The 22,568-nt window shown below is 35.2% G+C and overlaps 1 protein-coding gene across 1 annotated transcript in view; it reads left to right on the top strand.

Annotated features, from left to right (window-relative positions):
* Positions 1–22,568, top strand: part of cngb1a (cyclic nucleotide gated channel subunit beta 1a) — a 41,255-nt gene that overhangs the window by 7,345 nt on the left and 11,342 nt on the right. The window contains exons 5-24 of the mRNA XM_016294515.1: positions 255–351; positions 1,446–1,471; positions 1,630–1,644; positions 2,104–2,203; positions 2,819–2,851; positions 4,701–4,725; positions 4,846–4,930; positions 5,010–5,146; positions 5,230–5,401; positions 6,357–6,423; positions 6,534–6,558; positions 8,611–8,890; positions 11,247–11,393; positions 11,618–11,659; positions 12,952–13,008; positions 15,542–15,556; positions 17,442–17,583; positions 19,487–19,517; positions 19,716–19,935; positions 22,130–22,361. Coding sequence (XP_016150001.1) covers positions 255–351; positions 1,446–1,471; positions 1,630–1,644; positions 2,104–2,203; positions 2,819–2,851; positions 4,701–4,725; positions 4,846–4,930; positions 5,010–5,146; positions 5,230–5,401; positions 6,357–6,423; positions 6,534–6,558; positions 8,611–8,890; positions 11,247–11,393; positions 11,618–11,659; positions 12,952–13,008; positions 15,542–15,556; positions 17,442–17,583; positions 19,487–19,517; positions 19,716–19,935; positions 22,130–22,361 — 1,948 coding nt within the window. The remainder of the gene's footprint in view (positions 1–254; positions 352–1,445; positions 1,472–1,629; positions 1,645–2,103; positions 2,204–2,818; positions 2,852–4,700; positions 4,726–4,845; positions 4,931–5,009; positions 5,147–5,229; positions 5,402–6,356; positions 6,424–6,533; positions 6,559–8,610; positions 8,891–11,246; positions 11,394–11,617; positions 11,660–12,951; positions 13,009–15,541; positions 15,557–17,441; positions 17,584–19,486; positions 19,518–19,715; positions 19,936–22,129; positions 22,362–22,568) is intronic.

Genomic DNA, 22,568 nt, shown 5'->3' with positions numbered 1-22,568 from the left:
GTGTGTGTGTGTGTGTGTGTGTGTGTGTGTGTGTGTGTGTGTGTGTGCACGATCAGTGTTTCTAGATGCTGTAATCCTGCCAGACCTAATTACTGCTCTCTATCCCTCCTTTCTCTCTATCCCTCCTATCCTCTCTCTCTCTCTCTCTCTCTCTCTCTCTCCCTCTCTGTCTCGCGCTCGCTCTCTCTCTCTCTCTCTCTGTCTCGCTCTCTCTGTCTCTCTCTCTCTGTGTCTCTGTCTCTGTCTCACTCCAGCTCTCAGAGTAGGGTTTTGAGTTGGCTCTCTCATGGGTTCAGCAATGCTCTCCCTCAGCCAGTAAACTCCTCTAAACTGGCCAACAGTGAAGTTAAGGTATTTTCATGACTCCTGTCGTGTACATTCACAGAATAAAGTTGAAAATCTAAATAATCATTTTTGTGAGCTAAAGCAAATTCAAAAAAATAAAACATGCCTAATTTTTGAGATTGTAATGCATAAAGAAATACTTATTAAAAATATGCATTTTTCAGTTTAATTAAAAAGTAAGTAGTCTGACCATCTTTCATTCTTACTGTAATCTTTACTTATTATTTACAATTGTTTATATAGTTATTGTGTTATTTCTTAGTTTTTATACATTAATCTGAGCTATGTTTTTGTTGACACAAAAACAATGATGGTTTTAAAATGAATGAACAACCTCAGTTAAGGTGACAGTATCCAACAGGCAAATGGAGATGGGTAATTGTACTTCATTGCCTAAATTGAGTCAAATTTTTTTAGATAATGTGCTGTACTTAATTACTATTGAAACATAATACTTGCAATCTTACTCAATTATATTTGCAAGGCAAAAATACTTTTAGTCCTTACAATTTTTTTAGATCACCAGTGTGTGCAAAGTACATATTTTACAGGTTATTGTGACTTCAGTTTTTGGCTGTTGTTGTTGCTTTAATGAGGATAGAACTTGTTTTGGTGTGTACCATGACACAAATGCAGTCATTTGTCATTATGAAGAGACACCTTCTTCAGACATCATAACTTTGAGATAAAGCAATGCAAAGCACGGCTGAAGATAAATGAACTTAACTCAAGTGTGAACACAGTCAAAGTGTCAAAAATAATTTGTTTAAAAAGTGGCAAGTTTCAAGACAGATGTTTCAGTTTAACATCTGGTGTGTTGTGTCCCGAAACAACATTTAAAAAGAGAGAAAAGCAGGTTTGTGTAAGTATTGTAAACCATTTTAAAGTTGCTGTGATGAGAAATTCTCTTTCATTACTTGATTTAATCAGTATATTTTTGAAGCCAAGAAAAGAATGTACCCTTTTTTTTTTTCAAATTGCTACTTTGAATTTTAATTTAGTACCATTTTTAAATGGAACCCATTTTTTTATTATTTGTGAACTAATTTCAAGCAATTTAAAAAAAATGTTTGTTTGTTTGTTTACCATGGATTGAACAGCATGAGGAGAATGCAGTGAGCAGCAGGTATATTTTCAATCATATGGATTCAGTTTTATTTTGTATGGTTATGTTGTTTGCCACTTACTTGTGTATTTCACATCTGTATCTGTGTGTGTGTGCCTGTTAAATGAATGTTTTGATAAGTATCATATATTTTTCCATCACTGTATCATGGACCGCAGTAACACATCGGACCAGTGAGTAGCTTATATTAGGTCACGCACAAACATCCAAAGCTTTGTTGCAGACCAGCATGGAGAGTCTTAGCATGCTACACACGCAAAAGTCTTTATTCCACTGAGCTGTATTTCCATATTAACAGCTCAAGGCAAAAGACCCTCATGCTGAACAGACATAAGCATTATAATATGCAGACTAGCTTCCCTAGAATATAAAATGTTTTATATATATATATATATAGGGCCTATATATACATACATATTCATCTACAAGAGCACTACTGAAATTTAACCTTTTTTTATTATTAGCATTGGTTCCTGCTTCACTGGCACCCGCTGGGCAAACCTGTTTGTTTTTACATTCCCTTGCTGCCATCTAGAGTTGACTTATAGCAATGCAGCTTATTTACATGAATTCACATTCTCACTCATGCCCAGAGCAGCTGATGGATTTTACTGTATCTCTTCTTTCATCAGGGCTGGAATGATAGGCTGGATTGTGCAGGGACTGGGAAAAGTGGTTCCACAGCCAGATGAGAAATACAAGGGTCACACAGAGCCAGAGGAGGTCACTGAGGTATAGACACACACCGCACACATTCACTAATCCCATAAGACACTGCGGCTTTCTGCATTCTGATTATTTATCTGGTTATTTACCAAGTCAATATTTATAATATTTCCTCCTACAAGTTTACTGGATTTGCTGCAGTTTACTACATAAGCTTATTAGTTAAGCATGTTATAATTTGTAATGCATATTAATGACTACATTTGTATGCTGTTCATGGACATTTGTGATTAAGAAGAATGATAATTCATGTGTTTAATATTCCAGTCATTTCAAATAAAATTAAATTACAATTAATATTTTATCTCTTTGGCTACTAAGCATTTTAATATATATATATAGGTATATAGAAGGTAAACAAAACAAAAACAAACAAAAAAAAATTGTTATTAGATGACATTTTAGGAACAACGACTCTACGAAGATTTTTAAAATATCTTATTTATTAGTTTATTTATTTATTTACTTACTTTAGATTACATTTTAATGTTAATGGAGTTAATTTTTTGAGTTAGAGATTTTAGAGTTAATGGAGCACTTCAGGGCCACAGACACCAGTCTCAAAGGTGTCTTTAGGTTTTCTAGGAGCTTCTGTCAGAGTTTCATTGCATTTCTATTTAGCTTGCAGTTCCAGTGGTTAAAGTGGATCCTCCAGTAAGTACAGTGTTTTTGGAGCAAGCTACAGTATGTCAGAATAATGCTCGCTGTTCCCTCCTCTGTCCCACAAGTTAACTTTAAAGGGGCCATATACTACACTTTTCATCAGCACATCATTAGGGCAGGACAAGTTGCTGAATATGTGCTGATATTTAAATCTGGGTGGTCCAATGTTAACAGTGGTTCATCTAAATGATCCATTTTTTCAGTTATGTTAAATGGTCTGTGAATTTTTATGTCTACGTACTTTTCACATTAAGACTGCACCCCTTTAATCATATGCCCCCTTTAAGTATGAGGTGATATACAGAGATATTCATTCCAGTTATTTGGTCTACAAACTCCACCACAAGAGTGGGTCCCGTCAAAATGAGAGCTGCTAGGGCACCAACTAACCTTCCTTTGATCCTCGCCCGCGTTTCTGTCTGCTCACAGTAATCAGCTGATTTGAATACATGTAAGCAAGGACCATTTATACCAACTAGTCCAAAATGCTGAATATGAATTATTTCTGCTTCATTCCTTACATCTATGTTATCATCACAGTATATACACTCAAAAAAATGCTGAGTTAAATAGGGACAAACCCAGCAATTGGGTTGTTTTGACCCAGCGTTTGGGTTACTACCCAGAAGGCTGGGTTAAACATTTAACCCAACCGCTGGGTCAAAATAGCCCAATTGCTGGGTTTGTCCCTATTTAACCCAGCACTGGGTTGTATTTAACCCAGCATTTTTTAGAGTGTAGTATTACAACAGATTACGGTTTGTAAACACACGCTGATTGCTGCAGGACTGAGCTTTTCAGGACTGTTTTGGGCAGTAATAGGTTGAGTCTTCAAAACGAATCCCTCTTATCAAGAAATACTCCTAATTTGAGCTTCATTGCCTTTCAAATATTTTCAAGTTTCCTGCTATATTCTATAACCGTCCTGCTATAACTATGGTAAAACCCTGCTCCATTAAAAACATCAGATGCTTGCATGGCTAGCAGCTTAAAACGGGCATGCTTGCTTACAAATGTGGTGTTTCTTCAACCTTAACCTTTATCAAAACTAACGCTTTGTTCAATGAAGATCACATAAAACTTGCTATTTTTTTCAAATGCTTTTCATGTATATTTTGTTTTACTTATCACAGCCCGACTTTGAATTTTAAAATGTTATAAATAAATAACTTAAAATTAAAAACCATGTGAAATAATGAGTGAAATAATCATAACTATTTCAATACTTAGTGTGTGAAAAATGTTCAATAATATTGGTTACAAATTTTACACAAAGTATGTCTAACCATTGTAAGATAAAATAGACACATGATGTGTTAAATATAAATATGTGAGATAAAATAAATAAATGTAACACTTTAGTAGGGACCAATTCTCACTATTAACTAGTTGCTTATTAGCATGCCTATTATTAACATATTGGCTGTTTATTAGTACTTATAAAGCACATATTCTGCATGATCATATCCCTAATCCTACCCAATACCTAAACTTAACTTAATTATTAATAAGCAGCAAATTAGGAGTTTATTGAGCCAAAAGTCATAGTTAATGGTTTGTTAATAGCCAGAATTGGACCTTAAAATAAAGTGTGACCATTTATTTTCTACAGTTTGTAAGTTTACAAAGCCAAATGCGCCTGAGGTTGAAGAAACACCGATATATATTTAAAAACCTTCTCGCAAGCATTTTTTATAAATGAATGACACTTGAAATAATATAGACAGATAAAAACTGAAATGCAAGCCAATCAAGAGCACCTGGCCCTTTAATTTTCACACCAATATTAAATCAGGGCTACGTACAGTAAGAGTTATTTGTGTTTCTCGTCTCTTTACAGGTGCAAGAGGTCAAAGGCGTTCGTGGTGAGTCCAGCCTCTTGATAGCCATATAGAACAGTATAAACTTTGGCTTAAAGAATTTGCATTGCAAAGAGCTGATGAGAGAGGACACAACACATGTGACAGGATTCTCACTCTCACCAGATGCTGAGCCGCTGCCTCATATTCCTGTGGTGGAGGTTGTGTCTGATGAGGACCCAGATGCTTCTAATGTGCCCTTCTCTCCCAGGTATATGTTAATCAGCTGCCAGAAGCTAATCTGAACTCTCATTCTGGTTGAAATCTTTTAATCTATCTTTCTCTTTCAGAGTAATAGAATGGATTAAGCATGGTTTTGAGAAGGTAGTTCCACATTCTCCTGTCCATCTTCATCCTCCCGCTGCTACAGAGGCACCCGCCCAGAAGGCTGCTTCTGCTCCTGTGACTCCCTGCAAACAAGAGCCAGGTAACATTTTTTAAAATCAAGAATGCACGGTTGGGCTTCCTTGGCGATAGAGTGGTCTGCATGTGACTTTTTTTTTCTATTTACACCTGCACCTGCACCTGCACCAACACCTGCTCCTGCACCTCCACCAGCGCCTGCACCTGCACCTGCACCAGCACCAGCACCTCCACCTGCACCTGCAGCCCCACCTGCACCTTCATCTGCACCTGCAGCTCCTGAGCAACCTAAAGTAGCTGAGGATTCCAAAGGCACAAAGTAAGTGTTTATCTGCTTCCCTTATAATGTCTGTATAATGTTAACCAACCAAACTTTGACACCTTGGTTAAATATACATTGTTTAATTTGTTTAGTTTGTTTATTTGTTTCTTTCTTTTTGTGTTTTGGGTTTTGTGTGTTTTGATTTGCATTTGTATTGTTCATTGTTGTTGTTTGTTTAGATTTGAGCTTTTGTTTTGGGTTTTGTTTTATTTTGTGTGTTTTTGTTCTGTTTTTTTGTGCTTTGTTGTTTTGTTTTGAGCTTTTGTTTTCTGTTTGTTTCATTTTGTTTGTTTTGCTTTTTCAGTTTTTGTTTGTTTTATTTTGTGTGTGTGTTTTTTGTATTTTTGTTTGTTTTGTGTTTTCATTTTTGTTTTGTTTTTTGTTTGTTTTGGGTTTTGTGTGTTTAGTTTTTGTTCTGCAGTTGTATTGTTTTTGGTTTTAGTTTTGCGTTTGTTTTGTTTTTGCCTGTTTTTTTGGGGGGGGGTTATATTTGTTTTGTTTGGTTTATTTGCTTTGTGTTTGTTTTGTGTTTTCATGCTTGTTTTTGTTTTCATTGTTGTTTGTTTGGTTTTTGTGTTTTTTGTGTTTGTTTTGTGTTTTTAGTTTTGGGTGTTTTGTTCGGTTTTTGCTTTAATTTTTGTTTGTGTGTGTGTGTGTGTGTGTGTGTGTGTGTGTGTGTGTGTGTGTGTGTGTGTGTGTGTGTGTGTGTGTGTGTGTGTTTGTGTCTTTGTGTTCATTTTTTGTTTGTTTTTCATTTCATTTCATTTGTTTTTGTTTTTTTGTTTGTTTTTTTTTTCATTTTGTTTTGTTTCATTTTGTTTGTTTTTGTTTTGTGTTTTTGTTTTCTTGTGTACATAACATATTTGAAACATTTTATTGTTTGGATAAATGTAAAATGTTTTTACATATAATTAAGTCTAATAACATGCACTATATTTCTTTTATTTTCAAGTATGGTTGGCTGGATTGTACAGGGGTTCGGACGCATCATACCACAACCAGTACTGAAACCAAAAGAGGTAAGCTGTAAGCACACCGTCCCCTTTAAAGTAATGTAATGTATGTAAAAAGAAAGAAAGACTTCACTGCTAGACTTCCATTTACCTATTTCCTCTGTGTTTATTTGCAGGACAGCTCTGATGTCGTTCAAAACGGTACTTTTTTTTTTTTTTAGCACGTCTTCACACGCATAAATATAATGAATGCAGACAGTTTTGTAGGACAAAGTGTTTTGTCACCCAAGATTATATATTTGAATATATCAGAGGCACTGCTATTCTCTCACTGCTTATTTGTAGGTGGAGGTGTTAACTCAGCTCCTCTTCTCCTTCTGTTTCAGGGGAGAAGGCCATTAAAGCCCCTTAAACATAAGGAGAAGACGACTGGGAGAGTCATTACCCCTCCACACAGAGACAGCAAGAGATGTTCAGAAAGATACACATATAAACAGAAATTCTCTAGTTCCATACAGCTACTGTACATCAGCTTTGAACATTTGTAGCAGTTCAAAGTGCTTTTCCACGTAATCTTCCTTGCTGATTTCTGTTAGCTATATTACAGATTAGCATGCTGGCTTGTTAATTGTGATGATTGTTTAGTGCTTTGATGATTAGGCTACCTCACAGAGACATGCAGTAAACACACAGTGGCCCAGTCAGAGTTTACAATGTCATTTACTGCTTATTTACTGTCTACATTTGCACTGTCACCATCATTAAACATTAAACATTTCCGCCTTCGATTGGTCAGATAGTCTAGCCCCAAACTTGTGTGCTGGATTTCATAAGCACCACAGAGCCACAGTGTTCACTCTTTTTGAAGAAATCAACTTACTAAAGTTGTCTATGAATGTTAAACCGGGACAGGAGAAAGTATTTCAACATATAAAAATGTTTCAACTTTAACACTGCTTTTAATGATTTCCTTATTTTCCAGTACAAATATATAAACCTTCTTCAATCAAGACACAAGCAAAATAACATAATATATTAAGTCTTGTTGTCTAAAAAATAATTTCTGATTAATTTGAGGGAAAAAAAATCTGCCGAAGGGATAAGAAAAATAAATGTAATTCAAAAGGAAAACAAGTTTATTGACATATTTTTTCTTGTTTTAAGCATAAACTTGCTTCATTTTGATAAATTTTTCTGAAACAAGACTTGATAACTTATGTCATTTTGCTTCTTAAATATATGTATGTTGAGTTAAGAAAGTTTTTTGCAGGGTCAAAAAGCACAGTTATATGCAATATTGTTGCCATAAAACAAAAAAGAAAAAGAAATACCATAAATCCCCATGCCACTAAATGCGTTTGCCAATATCTATTGCCTGCTATAAAAAGTTAGTCTAAATGCTTTGAAAAACAAAAACCATGAGCTGATTTGCCATGCTGAGGATGTTAGCAAAGCCACTGTGCGTGATTCATCAATATCAGGCTTCACTACGGCAAGGTGGAACATTCTTATGCTATATGTATTGATGTTATTTATGTTTATGTTTTATTGTAAAAGGCTATTGCTTACACAACACAGGCAGCTATCTTACTTTGTCCGCTGTATGAAATCAATAATAAATAAATGATTTCAATAAGCAGATTGTTTGTGTGGTCAGAGGAGAAATATGTAAATTGCTTGCAAAATTGTATGTGGAAGAAGCACTACTGTATGACTGCAGCTAAAATAATTTCATTCATTTTTTAAATACATTTCTGTTTTAGTAAATTTGAACACTTTAGGACATATGCTGTAGGTGTTACATCAAACAGATTTTTAAACAGTTCTTGCAGATTACAAAATGTGCAAATTTTGCAATTGGGGTCTAAATATGTTGCTTTTCAATACCTAATACAGACATACAATGTATTATTAGAATTAATGATTTAAAAAAAAAAAAAAAACAGCTGACAATTGCCCAAAACCCCTCTAAAACCATCCAAAACCTAAACAGACCAGCCTAATCTGCTTGGACATGCTTGGAGTCCAGCAAACCAATTTGGGCTCCAGTGGGATCAATGCTATAATGCACAATTTCTCCCATGCACTGGAATTGAATCTACATGCTTCAGATTCTGAGAATACCACGTCAATTGTGATGCATTGATACAAAAATATTCAGTAGAAAAGGATAACTTTAAAAAGAAATATCAGTTTCTCAGCCTAATCTCTATGACCTACGAAGCATGATTTTTTTTCCTATTGTCGATGCAGTCTGCATCCTGCAGGACCCGTGTGATATGGTGCTGGAGGAGGTGGGCTCAGACTGGGAGGCCCAGCAGAGGGAGCAGGGCTCGGGGCAGGACGTACAGGCTGAGGAGCAGGTGCCACAGGAGGGCTCATCCCTGCTGCAGGTGCTGCCCAATATCCTGCCGCACATGCTGGCCATGCAGGAGCAGGAGGACGCAGAGACCCAGACTGAGCGCTGGACGCCTCTCATTGAGAGCATCAAGAAGGAAGCAGAGGAGAATGCCATAGCAAACATAGAGGAGAGGTGAGAACCAATGGTTTGGATCCCAGTGACCTTGTGGTGGATTTAACTATGTGAGGCCTGAAATATGAAATAATATTTAGAAAAATCTCAATGATGTCATTTGAAATAGAACAGTTTATTAAATCTTTAGACATAATCTAATTTTTAAAAAAAAATAAAAAATTCATATTTGATACTTGGCTTTTATGGCTCATGTAGTGTGATATAGGAGAATGTAAAGCTCATAAGAGGAAAAAACACCTAAATTTTATTCTCAAATTGAGCAAAAAATATGCCGTTTGGTTCAGTTGCTGAAATTTATAAGGCAAATTACAAAATGTGCAAATTTTGCAATTGGGGTCTAAATATGTTGCTTTTCAATACCTAATACAGACATACAATGTATTATTAGAATTAATGATTAAAAAAAAAAAAAAAAAACAGCTGACAATTGCCCAAAACCCCTCTAAAACCATCCAAAACCTAAACAGACCAGCCTAATCTGCTTGGACATGCTTGGAGTCCAGCAAACCAATTTGGGCTCCAGTGGGATCAATGCTATAATGCACAATTTCTCCCATGCACTGGAATTGAATCTACATGCTTCAGATTCTGAGAATACCACGTCAATTGTGATGCATTGATACAAAAATATTCAGTAGAAAAGGATAACTTTAAAAAGAAATATCAGTTTCTCAGCCTAATCTCTATGACCTACGAAGCATGATTTTTTTTCCTATTGTCGATGCAGTCTGCATCCTGCAGGACCCGTGTGATATGGTGCTGGAGGAGGTGGGCTCAGACTGGGAGGCCCAGCAGAGGGAGCAGGGCTCGGGGCAGGACGTACAGGCTGAGGAGCAGGTGCCACAGGAGGGCTCATCCCTGCTGCAGGTGCTGCCCAATATCCTGCCGCACATGCTGGCCATGCAGGAGCAGGAGGACGCAGAGACCCAGACTGAGCGCTGGACGCCTCTCATTGAGAGCATCAAGAAGGAAGCAGAGGAGAATGCCATAGCAAACATAGAGGAGAGGTGAGAACCAATGGTTTGGATCCCAGTGACCTTGTGGTGGATTTAACTATGTGAGACCTGAAATATGAAATAATATTTAGAAAAATCTCAATGATGTCATTTGAAATAGAACAGTTTATTAAATCTTTAGACATAATCTAATTAAAAAAATTAAAAAAAAATCATATTTGATACTTGGCTTTTATGGCTCATGTAGTGTGATATAGGAGAATGTAAAGCTCATAAGAGGAAAAAACACCTAAATTTTATTCTCAAATTGAGCAAAAAATATGCCGTTTGGTTCAGTTGCTGAAATTTATAAGGCAAAAAGTCAAATGAAATTCTGAAAGCTTGTAATGTAAATCAATTAAATATTTGCTACAGTATAGGAGACTACTTACATAAAATACATATAAATATCAGATGTCACTCTGTCTCTCCCAATAATAAGTCTCTGTAGTTTTTATTGTGGAGGCAAAAAACATATTGAAAACATAATTCAATGCAATACAGTGATGACTGAGACATGAATTTGACATGATTTGATACTCACATTTTAACATGATTTTTCTAAAAAAAAAAAAAAATTGTATGGATAATCAAGTAAACCTAAGTTGCTTCAGTCCAATAAGTGTTCATCTTGAAATATTACTAACAATGCAAAAGTTATTCTCACACTTATTATGTATGTTAAAATCAGTAAAGACACGTGAACCACAACCTGATGGTGGATATTGTTACACTAAAAGGCTTTTTACCTGTGAAGTATAAATTAGCAGATGATTGGTTTTCCTCAAAGTTTTGATCATTTAGAGGCCTTAGAAATGTGTGCATCAAATACAGTGACTTTATATAAAAGGCTTTATAGGGTTAATAAGGGCTAGATTATATTCTATACTTTTAATGTTTTTCAAGGTTTATTGCACCAAAACCAGTCGTAGTTTAGTTTTTCACCCTCTCTCTGACCCTCAGAGTTAAATAGTCCCTTTTGCTACTGTACCTTTAAGACTTGACCTTGGTTAAAGAAATGGTTAACCCAAAAATTAAAATTCACAACCAAACAAAACTTTCCAGTTTGAGTATGCTGAATGGCATTTAAAGGGGAAGATCTTTAGTCAATAACAACCACAACAAAGCTATATGACTTGGGAAAAATATGCATATGACTTGAAAAACCTGTGCATTAGTGCAGTGACACCTTAGTTTTAATCTCAAACTGAGCAAAAACTATGCAGTTTGGTTCAGTTGCTGATATTTGTTTACAAGGTCAAAAATGAGTGCAATGATATATGTGTGTGTGTGTGTGTGTGTGTGTGTGTGTGTGTGTGTGTGTGTGTGTGTGTGTGTGTGTGTGTGTGTGTGTGTAGACTTCAGCAGGAGTGTGTGGAAGCGGCTCGCATAGCGGAGGATCTGGCCCGGCAGGCTGCAGAATTGGCCGTCAGACAGCTGGAGGAAGAGCAAACCACACAGATCATCATCGACACGAAAACAGAAGAGCTGGACAATGAGGATCAGTAAGTCACAAACACACCACAAACTCAGAGAGGAATTGAGTTCATGCCCTGTTCTGTGTTTGTTAAGACTGAGATCTGGGGTGTGATAAACCACAAAGTGGCTACTAAAGTAGTCACTTTTGCGACAAGTGCGCTGTGTCTCTATATCTTTCACACACACAGACACACACATCAACACACTTACAGTGTTCAGAATTCACCTGTTCACTGTTTGTTTTACAAAGACTGCCAAATATCCAGGAGGAAGAGAATGAAGAAGATCCGGAGTAAGTGTCTTCCCTCCCTTCCGCTCTCACTCCTTGCTTTCTGCCAGGGTCCAAAATTAACACTCACCAAATAACAAAAACAGTAACAATAGTCTTTGGCCTAGAATTAGAGCTTATGTCTATTTCTATTAGCTTTGTGGTCATCTATACGCTTCATTACATTACTTTTCATTACATACAGTATATGTGCATATTCCTCATTTTAACCCAAATAACAATATTCAAAAGTTTTGCAAGTACGATTTTATGTTTTTGAAAGAATATGTTCACCAAGAATACAGTAAAAAAAAAGTAATACTGTGATATATTATTAAAATTAAAACTAAACTGTAAAATATGATTTATTCCAGTGATGCAAAGCTGAATTACTCCAGTCTTCAGTGATCCTTCAAAGTTCAAGAGAACAGCATTTATTAGAAATAGATATTTTTTGTAACATTATAAATATCTTTACTGTTAGTTTTGATCAATTTAATCTGTCATTGATGAAAAAAATTTGTTTCTTTCAGGAGAAAAATAAATAAATGAAAATTTACTGACCCCAAATTGTTTAACCTTAGTGTATATATAAAAAATTACATAATAGCAAAATCATGTCTTGCTTCTTTTTTTTCTTTTTTTTTGACAGATGCAGTTTATTAAATTATTTTAAATTAAAGTATTAAATTAAATTAAAGTATTAAATGAAATCTTATATGATGTAATATGATATAATACGATGTAAATTCAAATTGAATATGATGTAAATTAAATTAAATCTCATATGATGCTGCAAGTGGTGTTGGTCACTAATTTGCAGTAAAAAAATAATTAAAAAAATTGGTGTAGAAACTATTTTCACTTAGAAATTGATACATTTTACAAATAATTACAAAGGCAGGTAACATAAAAGTACATGTGAAGATTTGAAGAAGAAAGACTAAAATAGTATAATCTTGTAAAACATTCAATTTTTTACAGTGTATGATTAATAATCCCAAATCTTATACAGTATATACACTATATTTATAGATTTTTTTAATTATTGCAAAATGCACTTTAATGGCTGATTTAAAAAAAAATGCATGGCTAGTATTACACTTTCCATTCGCAGGTGTGGCAAAAACTTAATTTTGGACTCTGCTTCAAACCCTTCAGTGCTGCAAATTTCCTCACAGCAGAGTGAATGTTACAACTCACAATATGACTGGATGCGAGTTTGTGCTTGCTTCGTTTTACTGCTGTACCGTTACTTTATTCTCCTGCGTGTCAGCTGCTGAAGTGCTGTTTGTCCTCTCCGGCTCGCCATACAGGTTACAGCCGCTCGGTGAAGAGAGTGAGGAGGAGAGAGAGGATAGTAAGATCACAGAGTAAGGCCTTCATCCTCAGAGCTAAGCAGCACAGATCTAGCAGCCTGGGCAATACACTACCTGTGTAGTTGACATGACAAATCAAGCAGTGATAGCAGGGTCCTTTAGCGCGACATTATACTTCATTAAAGCTGCAACACATGCTATAGCTGCTGTTTATATCCACACAGTCCCCACACTGCCTCTACTGTTCCTGTAAAACTAGAGCATGTACTCCTGAGATAAGTATGAAGCCTTCATACTTTCATGCAATGTTTTATATTGTCTTTAGGTCTGGGCAGTATTACTGTATATATATCAGATATATATTGATTTACAGTACAAACTATCTTAAATAACTTTTCAAGCAATTGTTTTAAAAAGGTAATTATGTATAATCCTAATATTATCTATTTTGTTCATATATTTTCACATTTTTCTTTAGTGAAATGTTCTTTAGTGTCACATGATCCTTTAGAAATCATTCTAATGTGCTGATTTGGTGCTCAAGAAACATTTATTATTATTATTATCAATGTTGAAAACAGTTGTGATGCTTAATATATCTGTGAAAGCCATAAAGCATTCTTTTCACGATTCTTTGAATAGAAAGTTTAAAAGAACAGCATTTATTTGAAATAGAAATGATATATATTATTATAAATGTCTTTACTGCCACTTTTGATCAATCGAATGCGTCCTTGCTGAATAAAAGGATTCATTTCTTTTCTTTTTTACTCCAAACATTTGAATGATAATGTATCAGTTTCCACACACAAAAAAAAAAAAATATTGTGCAAAAAAAATCGGTTTTCAACACTGATAATAGTAATACATTTTTTTTAGAATGATTTCTGAAGGATCATGTGACAGCGGAGACTGAAGTAAGGATGCTGAAAATTACAGTAATATATTCAAATAGTAAGCAGTTATTTTAACTGTAACAATCTTTCACAATATTACTGTATTTTGATCAAATAAATGCAACCTTGGTGAGCACAAGAGACATCTTTCAACAACATTTAAAAAAAATCTCAATTATTGGAAACTTTTGTCCGATAGTATAACAATTTTTTTAGCAATTTAGCAAATCTCTTTTGAGTGTTTCAGTCTGTAAAAAGACAAACTATTGCAAAAACAGAAATGTCCCACTTTTGAGCACTTTGTGTTATTTTGGGCGTGTGGGCAATACACTACCTGTGTAGTTGACATGACAAATCAAGCAGTGATAGCAGGGTCCTTTAGCGCGACATTATACTTCATTAAAGCTGCAACACATGCTATAGCTGCTGTTTATATCCACACAGTCCCCACACTGCCTCTACTGTTCCTGTAAAACTAGAGCATGTACTCCTGAGATAAGTATGAAGCCTTCATACTTTCATGCAATGTTTTATATTGTCTTTAGGTCTGGGCAGTATTACTGTATATATATCAGATATATATTGATTTACAGTACAAACTATCTTAAATAACTTTTCAAGCAATTGTTTTAAAAAGGTAATTATGTATAATCCTAATATTATCTATTTTGTTCATATATTTTCACATTTTTCTTTAGTGAAATGTTCTTTAGTGTCACATGATCCTTTAGAAATCATTCTAATGTGCTGATTTGGTGCTCAAGAAACATTTATTATTATTATTATCAATGTTGAAAACAGTTGTGATGCTTAATATATCTGTGAAAGCCATAAAGCATTCTTTTCACGATTCTTTGAATAGAAAGTTTAAAAGAACAGCATTTATTTGAAATAGAAATGATATATATTATTATAAATGTCTTTACTGACACTTTTGATCAATCGAATGCGTCCTTGCTGAATAAAAGGATTCATTTCTTTTCTTTTTTACTCCAAACATTTGAATGATAATGTATCAGTTTCCACACACAAAAAATAAAAATATTGTGCAAAAAAAATCGGTTTTCAACACTGATAATAGTAATACATTTTTTTTAGAATGATTTCTGAAGGATCATGTGACAGCGGAGACTGAAGTAAGGATGCTGAAAATCACAGTAATATATTCAAATAGTAAGCAGTTATTTTAACTGTAACAATCTTTCACAATATTACTGTATTTTGATCAAATAAATGCAACCTTGGTGAGCACAAGAGACATCTTTCAACAACATTTAAAAAAAATCTTAATTATTGGAAACTTTTGTCCGATAGTATAACAATTTTTTTAGCAATTTAGCAAATCTCTTTTGAGTGTTTCAGTCTGTAAAAAGACAAACTATTGCAAAAACAGAAATGTCCCACTTTTGAGTACTTTGTGTTATTTTGGGCGTGATGTCAGATGCTTAATTTAGGCTTCATCCTGCTTTACCACATCACTATAAACCATCCTGCCTGAAAACCAGAACAGCTGATGCCAAAGAAGCTTTTAGGCCGAAGCACTTATGTAGAAGTAGAACGCAGTTTCAGACCTGCTGTTGCTGCTGCATATTGCAGTGCTGAATTCAGAAAGCCAGAAAGTCATGGAATTAAACTGAAATGTGCACTTTTTATCAACATCTTGCAACCAACTTGACATCCCCTGTAAACAGTGCTGACATGAAAAGGTATGTTAGAATGGCCTACATTATTTTGTGTACATTAAACATAGATTTTACTTACATTACCCCTTATCCCTAGTGAAAAACAAATATACTAAAATGTATTTGAAATACATTTATTTCATGCTAAGTATACTACAAGTACATTTACATATGTATGTACTTAATAAAAATACCCTGCAATTGTACTTTCAGTATACTAAACTGGTATACTTAAAGTCAGCTAAATTGGAACAACTAATTTTCTACTTAATGCACTGTAATTGTGCGGAAGTACAACTAAAGATAAACTGACGTATATTTGATTCTGCTAAAGTGGAACTATAGCAAATATACTTCAGTATACTTTGAATATCTTGCATTTGAAGACCGATATTATTCAAAGATCATACAATCCTCATCAATAGTGATATTAAAGCACATTTTAGGCAAAATATTAAGAAATGTGCATTGTGCACAAGTAAAGTACTCCAAATAAAGTTGAATTATAATTTTTATATCCGTAAGTCTCGAGCGATATGTCAGTAAATGTGTTAATAGATTTGAATTAAGTAAGAAATAAATGTATTTAAAATATATTACTTTTTTACTTGGGATGCTACTCATATAACATCATCTAAGACATGCCACAAAAAGTATTTAGTAGAGTTTCGTCATGCTAAACCACTACTGGGCTAACAGCTGGGCCACTGAAAATTAAGTTAGTAGCATTGCTACTTTTAGTTAAAAGTTGACTCCGTGTGACAATCTAACCATGCCAGAGGATGTATTACTATTAGAAAAAGTAGATGAAAAGGAGTATAAAAGTTGAGGTTCTTTTGAGACCAGCAATGTCACCATCATACAGTTTGTTGCATTTGCTTGTTACCATAGTCCTCACCAGGCATTAACTTGGTAAACACCAGAAAAAATTAAATCTGCTGAAAATGTACTCACCCTCAGGCCATCCAAGATGTAGATGAGTTTGTTTGTTTATCGGAGAAATGTATCACTTACCATTGGTTCCTCTGCAGTGAATGGGTGCCGTCAGAATGAGAGTCCAAACAGCTGATAAAAACATCACAATAATCCACAAGTAATCCACACCACTCCAGTCCAACAATTAATGTCTTGTGAAGTGAAAAGCTGCGTGTTTGTAAGAAACAAATCCATCATTAAGGCATTTTGACTTTAAACCGTCGCTTCTGGCCAAAATACCAGTCCATAATCCATAATAATGCCTCCTCCAGTGAAAAAGTCCATCAAAATCCACTGGCATATTTGTTCATAAGTGTTTTGGATTGTTTTTGCTTGTAAATGGTGCTTGATCTGTGCATATTTCTCTCCTGATTCAGATGAGATGACTTTATTTCTGGAGAAAGGAATATTATGGATATAGGACTCATATTTTAGAGTTGTGTGGATTACTTGTGGATTGTTGTGATGTTTTTATCAGCTGTTGGGACTCTCATTCTGATGGCACCCATTCACTGCAGAGGATCCATTGGTGAGCAAGTGACGTAATACTGAATTTCTCCAAATCTGTTCTGATGAAGAAACAAACTACGTCTACATCTTGGATGGCCTGAGGGTGGTACATTTTCAGCATATTTTCATTAAAAAAATATGGAAACAGGAACAGTTATTCCTGTAACTGTAATCTCTTTATGAAAGACCCTAAAAGACATCAGAAATTCATTTTCACTGCAGCTGGATTTAAAAACATCCTTTCAGATGAGTACAAATGTGATTGTCTTTCAGAATGGTTGATTTTCATAATCCAATAACACGTTCTTGCCACCTCCATTGAGTTTTTCCTGGTCAACACTTACAGATCTGATAGGTGGCTTACCAGCCTCTGATTGACTGGTTGTGTTGCCATGACTAGACTTCTGCTCAAACCCCTTTTCAGGAGCCTGGTGGACGTCTGCCCTGCGGAGCCCTCGCCACATGAGTCTGAGGTTTCAGATCAGGCACTACAAGCAGATCCGGTCTCACCGCTCGTGACCACTCAGCCTCAGCGTGCCACATCTTTACCTCCTGATGCTGACCAGGTAACAACGCTTAAAACAATTTAGCACAGTTCTTCACAGGAAGTTTGGGAAGATATTTAAATGTTTTTGAAAGGAATTGATTTGTTTTCACCAAGGCAACTTCTAATTCATCAAAAACAGCCAAAACGTTATTACCATATTTTCCAGAATATAAGCCGCATGTTTTATCATCGGAAACATGCTGTGATTTATATTGTATAGTGACTTATGCAATGCAATTAATGTCAAGTACGCAAAACATGCATGAAGCGCACATTTGGATTTGTAGTGAATGAGAAAAACATGAGAATGTTTATAGTGTTTATCATGTCTGATATGTCTGTATAAATGAAGTGGTAAACTTTGACAAAATGTGATTTTAAATGCAATAATAATGATTTTTAAATAGTTTTAATGTAAATCCAAAAGTAAAACCTTGTGAAAAGGAGCATATTAGGGAACAGAATGAGTCAATGAGTGATCCTCTGCTTCCATCTAGTGGTTATAAATGCAATTTCAAGGAATTTACCATAGAACTATAGTAGTGGTTAGGGCTGCACGATAAATCGCATGCAATATTTAATGCGCATCTTGTCAGAAAGCCGGTTCTGTAAACAGCAGTAAATCTCCATCACGTGCATGCTTTCACATTGAGCAGCATTAACTACACAGAGCCGCTGCGCAAAAAAAAATCGCAAGAATATGAACGTGGTTTTGCACAGCTCGTCAGTGAACAACGGCTCTGTGTAGTTAATGCTGCTCAATGTGAAAGCACGCACGTGATGGAGATTTACCACTGATTACAGAACCGGCTTTACTGATAAGATGCGCGTTAAATATCGCATACGATTTATCGTGCAGCCCTAGTAGTGGTTCATAATTCCAGTCCTGGGGTACCACTGCTCTGCACATTTTGTATGTTATTTTTTTTGCAATTTGACGTCATTTGATGTTTTGAAGCCTTATTAATTGTTTTGGTTACAGCTGTGGTCAGATTTTCGTGACGTTTTGCGCTTTCATTTAGGATTTATTGGCTTTTGGGTGTATTTGGACACTCCCCTTTTCTAAACAACCCCGTTATAGCTACCCAAAAGGTTAATATTCACTTTTTTTTTTTTTTTTTTTCTTTTTTTTCATTATTGATCTAGAGCAGGGATGTCAAACTCAACTCCTTAATTCCACCAAGTGGCCAAACGGTGGAATTTACGGTCACCTCAGATTGAGCTCTTACATACATGTTCTGAGTTTGGTGAAAATATCTCTTTCCGTTCAAGAGTTATAGGCGTTTTAGTAAAAGCAGCTCTGCCCCTTACAAATGTTCCGGCGTCCCGTTGCAATGGTTAGTCAAAAGTTTTACTTTTTTTGATAATTGTTGATATTCAGCCTCCAGAGAATCTTTCTGTACTGGTTTGGTTCCAATCAGGTAAAACCCCTAGGACTAGTTTGCAAAAGTAATAAAATGTAAGAATGCACAAAGCCTTCTTAATTGTCATTGTAGCAAGCAGAGGATTCTTTTAATAGAGATTGTGAATAACATAGCTTTTAAGTGAAATAGAAAGTTATTTGTACAATCATAAATCTTTTCTGTGGTGACCTTGGTGGAAAAAAAACTCTTTTAAAATAGATTTATTTCACACTGTAAAAAATGTGTAAATAAAACAAAGATTAGAGTGTTTTACAAGAAAATACAATTTTAGCCTTTTCACTCCAAAGGTTCACATTTAATTATATGCTGTTTCTTTGTAATTATTTGTGAAATGTATTAGCAATCTCTAAGTGAAAATTGTCTTAAAGCCATTTTTTAGTGCAGAAACAAAAATTATGTTGGGATTTTTCTGAATGACAGGTATACACTTACAAATGTTGGGGAAAAGTTTCTTATATTTGTCTTTGTGATGTCGTTTTTCATCTTCTGTTGTTACAGGAAGAGGAACCTCCTGAAGAAGGATGTGGAGGTCAGAGAGAACATGAACACACACAAATACACGCACATTATATCTATACAAGAATGAAAGATGTGCCGTATAAAACCAAGAGTATAAACCAAACAAACATTACTGTGTCTAGTGACTGGTTACTGATATCCAGTTTGAACATAACCAATGCAATGTAATGTGAATGTCCAGTAATTGAAGCGGTCTGCCTATCTGCAGTGCCTGCTAGCTGTTCTGGCATAAAGAGCTGGATTCTTCGCATCCCCCATGCTTCCACATGTCTGAGCAGCTTACACCTGCTGAAAAACAATAATGTTCCCCTGCCCAAGATGCCCTCCGATCTCCTGCTGCTATACCAGGAGATATCCCAGCTTCCAAAACAAGCCAACCAGTGCTTCCAGAACGTTATCCATCGCCTCAACATCCTCAAGCCCATGTAGAACTCCTCAGCAGCAGTATGTAGTCTTGGAGTTAGAATCTGTAGCTAGTGGATTTTATTCTTAAAACACCCAAGAGACCCACTGTCATCCCAAGCCAAAGTGCCCTAAAATCCAGATCATCCCATGCTTGACACCTATAGACATGATTTTGAAGTGCCCTACAGTTACAGAAAGAAACCAAACCTCCAGCAATCTCTCAGGTGAACTGACTGTGCTAGATAGCGCTGTGCTGTGCTGTGCTGTGCTGTCTGTTATGTGCAAGTTATTTGTTGCTAATACAAGTACCAATATTACTATTGTTCACACTTAAGGTTAGGGCTTTTTCAAAACTCTACCACATAGTGTGCACTATTGACATGAATATTACCTCCAATATTGCATCCTGTTGAGGAGAAATGTACTGGACAATAAAAAAAATAAATAAATAAAAATGGGTCATATTAATATAGCCGGCAATATTAAATGATAGACATTTCAAAATAAGAGTCATGGTGTATTTTTAGGCTTGTTTATTATTAAAAGTCCTGCATTATCATACTTTTTTTTTTTTCCTTGGTTATTATCGGTAATTTGGTCCGTCTTCGTTTCAGGCGTTTAAAGGGGGGTGATTCTCCATACCCACTGTACGTGTGTGTGTGTGTGTGTGTGTGTGTGTGTGTGTGTGTGTGTGTGTGTGTGTGTGTGTGTGTGTGTGTGTGTAGACACACACTACACACACACACACACAATTTATACAGCTTACAATAGGTCTATAAATATTTAAACAAATATTAAATACAGTTTGATGCCTGGTGTGCTTCTTGTATTTTTAATAAAGGTACAATTTTCTTCTATAAATTTTCATTGTGCCTCTAAAGTTTTGTAATGTGCTCCTAAATTGTTTTATTTAGTCGCCCATGTGCTCCTTTGGGGACAAAAGTCAGTATAAAGCCCTGATCTGAGAAATCATGGAAAAAAGTGGGGGGAAAAGTGAAAGTGAAAATGTGAATGTTCAACTTTCGTGTTTTAAGATTTATTATCCACAGGTGTGTGTGTGTGTGTGTGTGTGTGTGTGTGTGTGTGTTAAAATGTTCATTCTAATTAATTACACGATGTGGTGATTAATTAATCTAATTAATCGCAAAATAATCGCACATCATATTTGGCTGAGAAATTACTCCCAAAAGATGATTTAAAGTCATTGCTGTGTAAAGCATCAAACAGACATTACAAAAAGTAGCTTCAGAAAGAAATATTTTGTTTGATAAAATTTATTACATATAGTCTTTTGGACCATGAGGTCCATGAGTAAATGATGACACAATTGTCATTTTTGGGTGGGTGAACTATACCTTTAATAATTTATTTTATTAATTTTATTATTATTACTATGAAAATATTAAATTATTTCTTTAATGAAATGGTACTCTAAATAATAAACTAAAACTGCCAGTAGGTGGTGGTAAATGTCTTAATGATTAAGTCATGGAGTCATTTATTCATTCATTTGATTCGTTCGAATGGCTGATTCATTCAGGAGTGAAGTAAATGGTTCTTTATGAATGGTCCATTGAATCATTAGGCTTGTTCGACTTGAAGCGGATCATCACTATCAGATCTATCGGTGTGGACATCAAAGTACCACAAGAGCAATCAGAGAGCAGGCGGCTCCTTATGCTTTTGAATCGCTCTTGCGGGCCTTTGATGTCATACACCGATCGCTCTGTGTAGCGCCGCTTCCAATCCAACACGCCTATGGCCAATGGTTCCAACAAGCCTAATGGTTCACCCAATTCGTTCAAAACGTGCATTAAGGTTTGCTGTTAAAAAATAAAAAATTTATAATATACAGTATATATATATATATATATAAGAAAATGTATTATTCCTTTAAAAAATCATAATTTTAATTATTACTATTATTACTTCGAGAGGTCAATTCTACTGTCCAATAGAAATAGCCTATATTTTAGTAATAATTTCTTCAAGTTAACATGAGTTGTCATTAAGAACTTTGAGTTTCTTTGTATCTAACAATAGTTTTTATCAAATTAAATGTTGAAATGCTAGTGAAGTGACTTTCAGAGCAGCTCCTTTTTTTTTTTTTTTTTAAAGTAGACTTAAAATTACAAGGGAAAAGATTATAAACATGTACTGTATAGTATGACCTCATCAAAATGTCATTCTGAAGGCATAAATACTGTATACTGTAAGCCTGCTGATTCTTTCTTTCACAGACTTGATCTACGTGGTGTGGCTGTTCTTTGTGACCCTCGCGTGGAACTGGAATGCTTGGCTGATCCCTGTGCGCTGCACTTTCCCGTACCAGACATCTGAGAACATTCACTGGTGGCTGCTGATGGACTACTTCTGTGATGGCATTTATATTCTCGACATCTTTGTTATGCAGCCCAGACTGCAGTTTGTGAGAGGAGGGGACATTGTGGTGAGCGAAAGCACCTGCTGTGATGAACATAATGTCAATTAACTTCTGACAACCAGAAAGTTTAGCAACACTTTTGGTTGTAGTTTTGAACAGGATAATCTACTATGTTAGTGGTTCAAGCATCACTCATTTCTTTCTGTGAAATGTTTTGCTTGAAATTGTGGAAGCCTGTTTTTCTGACCATTTTGTCTTACAATTCAGATTTTT

Source organism: Sinocyclocheilus grahami, unplaced genomic scaffold, assembly GCF_001515645.1.
Source record: "Sinocyclocheilus grahami isolate Dianchi unplaced genomic scaffold, SAMN03320097.WGS_v1.1 scaffold319.1, whole genome shotgun sequence".
Classification (NCBI taxonomy): Eukaryota; Metazoa; Chordata; class Actinopteri; order Cypriniformes; family Cyprinidae; genus Sinocyclocheilus; species Sinocyclocheilus grahami.
Note: the sequence above shows the minus strand (reverse complement) of the source record. Positions and strands in the feature narration are given on the sequence as shown.